This window comes from Acomys russatus, chromosome 20, assembly GCF_903995435.1.
Source record: "Acomys russatus chromosome 20, mAcoRus1.1, whole genome shotgun sequence".
NCBI classification, from domain to species: Eukaryota; Metazoa; Chordata; class Mammalia; order Rodentia; family Muridae; genus Acomys; species Acomys russatus.
The window spans coordinates 39,835,099-39,841,568 of NC_067156.1; the positions used below are offsets into that span (position 1 = coordinate 39,835,099).

Here is a 6,470-nt window from a genome sequence, read left to right on the forward strand (position 1 = left end):
ACAAACTCCATAAACTTTTGGGGCTCTCATTGAAGGAATGAAAGTGTGTGTGGTGGTGGTGGTGGTGGGGGGAGATAAATACTTTTCTTTGTAGAAAAACAAAACAGATCAGAAAATAACTGTGGTGAAAATGTTAGGATTTTAATCAGACAGAATGGGTAGAGAAATGTCTTGGGAAGAGATGTTTGAAACAGAATTTTAAAATAAGAGCGGAGAACATTCCTAGAAATGGGGGGGGCGGGTGTTGCGTGGGGTTAGGATGGGGTCCGGGGAGGGGGTGCGGGGCGTTGTGTTGAGACAGAACAGCAACTTGATGTTTTAAGGCAAGAACACGAGTGCTCTGAAGTAAAGACAGGACATCCAGTCCAGCAGGAAACTAAGCAAAAGGTATGACTAAGGGCCTCCCTACGTAGACCCCTCAGACCATCAGAAAACGCATTGAACCTTTCTGTAAATATACAGGAAACAACGAGAAGTGTGTGAGCAAGGAAGCACATGATTATATTTTCACGTTCAGGAAAAATTTCCATTCTAGAGGTTGAGTACACGCCCTTTCCGATCAGAAGCCTGGAGAATGATCAGCCAGGAGGACACTGTTGTAGGTCATTGAAGAGAAAGGTGCCAGTGACTTGTACCAAGAAGATGGCAGTACATTTGGCAAGCAACAGTAATTAAGACAGAGAACTGGCTAGGTTTGTGGTGGATTGTGTATGAGTCTTAAGAGAAGAGACATAATATGCTAGTTTGTTGGCAGAGCAGCTGGGTGAATTTAGGGCATGTCTGTCTACTGAGTTGAGAACACGGGGCAGCTGAGGGGGTGTCTCAAGTTGACTTTTGGACAAATTAAGATGCTTGCTTTAAATCCAAGGTTGGGCCTATGTATCTGGAGAGCAGGAGAGACGTAGTTAACAGGAAGTCACAGGTTCAGCCAATCGCCTCTGGTCTCGCGCCTGCCCCTCCCCCTGCCCACTGTCATCACCCTGGAAACCAGACGCGATAACCCGCCACCAAAGCTGGATTCATGGCAGACGCTAAGAAAGCGGTTTTGGGGCCGTTGGTCGGGGCAGTGGACCAAGGTACCAGCTCAACACGTTTTTTGGTTTTCAATGCCAAAACGGCTGAAGTACTTAATTATCATCAAGTGCAAATAACACCGGAGTACCCAAAAGAAGGATGGGTAGAGCAAAACCCAAAGGAAATCCTGCAGTCAGTGTATGACTGCATAGAAAAAACATGTGAGAAACTTGGACAGCAGAGCATTGACATTTCCAACATAAAAGCTATCGGTGTCACCAACCAGCGGGAAACTACTGTAGTCTGGGACAAGTTAACTGGAGAACCTCTCTACAACGCTGTGGTGTGGCTTGACCTAAGGACCCAGTCTACTGTGGAGAGTCTCAACAAAAGCATTTCAGTAAGCAATAACTTTGTTAAGACCAAGACAGGCCTTCCAATCAGCACTTACTTCAGCGCAGTGAAACTTCACTGGCTCATTGACAATGTGAGGAAAGTGCAAAAGGCTATTGAGGATGGCAGAGCTCTTTTTGGGACAGTTGACTCGTGGCTTATCTGGTGTCTGACTGGAGGCATCAACGGAGGTGTCCACTGTACGGATGTAAGTAACGCCAGCAGGACCATGCTTTTCAATATCCATTCTTTGCAGTGGGATGAAGAGCTCTGCAATTTTTTTGGAATTCCAATGACCATCCTTCCTAGAATCCGGAGTTCTTCTGAGATCTATGGCCTAATGAAAACTGGCCCGTTGGAAGGTGTGCCAATATCTGGATGTCTTGGGGACCAGTCTGCTGCTTTGGTGGGACAACTGTGCTTTCAGGATGGACAAGCCAAAAATACATTCGGGACAGGTTGTTTCTTACTGTGTAACACAGGCCAAAAGTGTGTAAGTTCTGAACATGGCCTTTTGACCACAGTGGCGTACAAGCTTGGCAGAGAGGAGCCTGTCTGTTATGCCCTGGAAGGTTCCGTAGCTATAGCTGGTGCTGTTGTTAGCTGGCTAAAAGACAATCTTCAAATTATCAAGTCTTCGGCGGAAATTGAAACACTTGCTGAAAAAGTAGGCAGTTCCTACGGCTGCTACTTTGTTCCAGCATTTTCAGGGTTATATGCACCTTACTGGGACCCCAGTGCAAGGGGGATCATCTGCGGACTCACCCAGTTCACCAACAAATGCCACATTGCGTATGCTGCTTTAGAGGCCGTTTGTTTCCAAACCCGAGAGATTTTAGACGCCATGAATAGCGACTGTGGAATCCCACTGAAACATTTGCAGGTAGACGGAGGAATGACCGCCAACAAAATCCTTATGCAGCTGCAAGCAGACATTCTGTGCATTCCGGTGATGAAACCTTCCATGCCGGAAACAACTGCCCTGGGAGCCGCCATGGCAGCGGGAGCAGCAGAAGGGGTTAGGGTGTGGAGTCTGAAACCTGAGGATTTATCCGTTGTCCAGATGGAGAAGTTCGAACCTAAGATCAACGCTGAGGAAAGTGAAGTTCGTTACTCCACATGGAAGAAGGCTGTAATGAAGTCAATGGGCTGGATCACCACTCAGACCCCTGAAAGTGGCGACCCTAGTATCTTCGGCAGTCTGACCCTGGGCTTTTACGTAGTGAGTAGCATGGTGATATTAATTGGAGCAAGGTACATCTGAGGTGTCCCGTAAAACCCAAAAGCCTTGTAGATTTTCCAGTTGAAAAATGTTAGACCTAATGAGAGAATCCAGCAGTCGTCCCAATGTAATGCCACCATTTGGACTATAAATATGTTTATGTGCCACTCGTTGCAAGGGGACCTGTGATGTGAAATAAAAAGTAGCAGGAAAAAAATGCTACAGCAATATTGGTGGTTTTTTCCTCTTGTTTAAAAAAACATTAGCCATTTTCACTGGGGTGACCACCTATGGGACAGAATTGCTCCAGGGTACTAACATCTCCCCCCCCCCTTTTTTATCTTGTCTATTGTAATCTTTGACAAAAATGAGATACTGGTGGGTCAGGGTTTCTTTGTCTGCATACACAACGTGCCTATTTATGGGCCCTACTCATCTACTAAAATGATTTTTTCTTTATCACAGAGCTTCAAAGTCATTTCTACCTATTAGAAGCCTTTTCCTAAGAGGCCATATCTGATTATATATTCCATTGAGCTTGTATGACCTACTGAGTTTCCAATCCTAAGTATTGAGTCCTCCCGTTCTTCCCTTACATGTGTGTTTTTCCTTCTCTTACTAATATTATTTAATTCATTTCTATTTATTTTTTACATTATTAAATATTTTAGGTCTGGCTTTTTCATCATCCCCTGTGGTTTTGCATTTTTCAAGTGAATAAGTCACCAATTTTGATCTTGCTCCCTTTATCTTCCCATTAGGAGTCTCAAATTTTATTTGACTGGATTTTAGCTGGAAGACACGCCACTATGGCTTCTGATTTGTGGACTTTCTTATGAGTTTACTTTCAGCTGAATAACCTATCATTGTTAGTGAATCATATGTTTGAGGAAATTTTCTTTTGTGGATGCATGCCTACTTTTTCAAGTATTTTATTAGATGTACATATCCGTTCCAGTTTTCCGACCACTTGTATTTCTAAGAGTGTTGTATTAAAATCTAAGCTGCGATCCTTTTCTTTTGTTCTGAGTACCTGTCCCAGAGTATTAGCAGAGTACCTCCTATGATTTTTTCATAACCAGGTCAGAGACCTAGAGAGAGAGAGCTGGAAAGACAGAACCCAAAGGGCCTTGCTTCAATGCCTGTTGCATCTCGGTTTTGCTTCCCTAGATATATCCGGGTTGTCAGATTTGTCTAGACGCTCTTGAGCTAAATACCTGTAGTTAGGAAACAAAGCAGTCTCTTTATATACAACACAATTTCTAAGATGTATATGAACGGATGAGAGAAATTGCTAATTCCCTAAGGAAAGTCTTTGAGTATATTCCAGGCATTTGTTCTCTTCCAGAAGATACAATTTTGTAAATGACTGAAAGAGCAGATGACTTTGACAAATGTACTTTCCTTTTAAGTTATATAGTTATATTTGATTTGTAAAGCCATTGAAAATGTCACAGCTTTAGAGACATTTTTTTCCAAATCAAATTAAAAGGAAAGCACATTACAGTTCTCATAATATTTTCATGTGTTCTAAATGATTTTGTAATAACATCAATCAATGACAAAAGTCATCACCATTCTGATTGATGCTACTGATTTCCGGGGATCAGAAGTGACACACTCACAGGTAACAACCATGAGTTGTAATGAAGCCAGTGTTGAAATACGTTTCTTATGACGGCAAATTTCAACTTATTCAAGTTTTCTCCAACCCAGAGAGTAGATGTCTATGGGTAAATTCTCTCTGGGTTCCAGTTCAGCATACAGTGAATTTATGGAAATGAGAGATTCCTTGAAAGCAGTCAGTGAACAAACATTTGTTGATTTATTACAAACAAGCTTGATCCTTCCAGCTCTCCCATTCATAAAAGAGGCTCTCTTGCAGCATCTCCTGGCTCCACTACCAACTGACCCAGCCTGTCAAGTCTCATCAGGACTGCTTGCATCCTCTTCCTCCATGGTGGCATGATAAGGCACTCACCAGGGGAAATGAGCAAACTGCAGGCAACAGAGTCCATGGCAGAGACAGCTCCTGCTCCCCTTAATAGGGAACCCATATGGAGACTGAGCTGCCTATTAGCTACATCTGAGTAGGGGGTGCATGGTTGAAGACTGTCTGTATACCACCCCCACAGTTGGGGGAAGGAGGGAGGAAAAGAGTGAATGAGAGAGGCGGGTGGGGTAGGGGAGTCAAAGGCAAACTTTCAAAGGAAACGTGTGATTATAATAATTCATTTTGGTGCTTGGGAACTAAATGAGAATGTGAGTTATTATTCTTCTTGGCCAGAGCAGGGCAAGATGCTGACATCCTTAATGTTTTCTGCCAGTCGTTCACAATTCCGGTGGGAGGGAAAGGTGCCCTGCTCCCATTCCCCTCCCTCATTCCCTTGCCATGGGCTAATTCTCAATACAATGTCATAAGAAATGTTATCACTCAAAAAATAAGAAAGGAACAAGGTTACATGATTGCTTGATTAATACTGGTAGACTTCCACTGTTGAAGAGGACCATCAGCTACCAGTGGTTTTCCTGCTGTGTACATAATAACGAGACTGGCCACATCTGTTCTGTTCTTTTGCATTTAATGAAAAGGAAATAAAAAAAACAAAACAAACAAACAAACAAAAAAAAAAACCAAAAAAAAACTAAAGTACTAATGGCTGAAGTCACCAAAGAGTGTGAGGCAGAGCAAAAAGTAGTTCTTGTGTTTTAATCTGTTTCAGGTTTTTAAAAATCAGCCCATATTCATTTCAGAAAACAATGGCTTGCATTTGACATATCCACACACAGACATATGCTTTGCTCATACTGATCTCCCACTTCACTCATTTCTCTCCTCTTCTACTGGTTCATCCCATCTCGTCTTACCAAATGGTGCCCCTTTCTACTCCTCTAGTTTCAGGCCACGTGTGTACTTACATGTCTCTGTGCACAATCTAGGCTCCACGCGTGAGAGAAGACACGCATCTGCCTTGTTTGCTCACATGAATATCTCCAGTCCTACCCATTTCCCTGCTAATGACATAATTGTCTTCTGCTTCATGACTGATTAAATCTCTCTGTGCATCTATCCTACATTTTCTTTACCTTTTCCTCTGATGGTGCACATCTACAGTTGACTACGTTCTTTGGCTGTTGTGAATAATACAGCAATAACTGTGAGTGGCAGGTATGTCAGTGGTATGCTGACTTGGAATCCTTTGGGTTTGCCAGATGTGGCACAGCTGTACCATTTTATACTACCACTTTAAGTAATTTGAGAACCTTGATGAATTCGCACTGTTGTCACTCAAGACTGTGAGCTTTAGACTTTGTAACCTTGGGCAATTACTATGGGGAGCAGAGAAGTCTCAAGTGAATTTGTGTGGTTGACCATGGCATGAGCACAAGGACCCTAGCCTTAGGTCCATGGGAAAATAACAAAGGATCCTCTTCCCCAGAAGCGCCTCCCCCAGGTGAGATTCAGAAAGATGGCTAAGCTAAGCCAAGTTTGAAAGTTGATAGAGAGTACAGAAAATGGCTGCCATAGCTAACATCCACTCTGGATGTTTATGGCCTGAAGACAGCTTCCCTACAGAGGCCACTTATGCCAAGATGAGCTAAACCTGCCCCTTGATGCAGCTGTACATGAGAAACCTCACTTCCTTCTTTATCTGAGATGTAGTAGCCCTGTTTCTTGTTCAGTTGCATGCAGTGGCCTCAATTCCCTGTTAAAATCTGTATAATAAATGTGCTGTGTCTCCCATGTGCTGAGGTTCCTCTGTCAGCAAGCACAGTCCTCCTGATGCCAGCTTTTCTGTCCATGTGTCTGTCTGTCTTTTCTTTCTTCCCTAGTCAATAC

General features: G+C 43.2%; 1 protein-coding gene across 1 annotated transcript; it reads left to right on the forward strand.

The window, feature by feature from the left end:
* Nucleotides 1-1,021: 1,021 nt before the first annotated feature.
* Nucleotides 1,022-2,671, forward strand: LOC127204501 (glycerol kinase-like). Its single transcript, XM_051163561.1, has one exon. It carries the CDS (start codon nt 1,022-1,024, stop codon nt 2,669-2,671), a length of 1,650 nt encoding a protein of 549 aa, XP_051019518.1.
* The last annotated feature ends 3,799 nt before the right edge of the window (nt 2,672-6,470 follow it).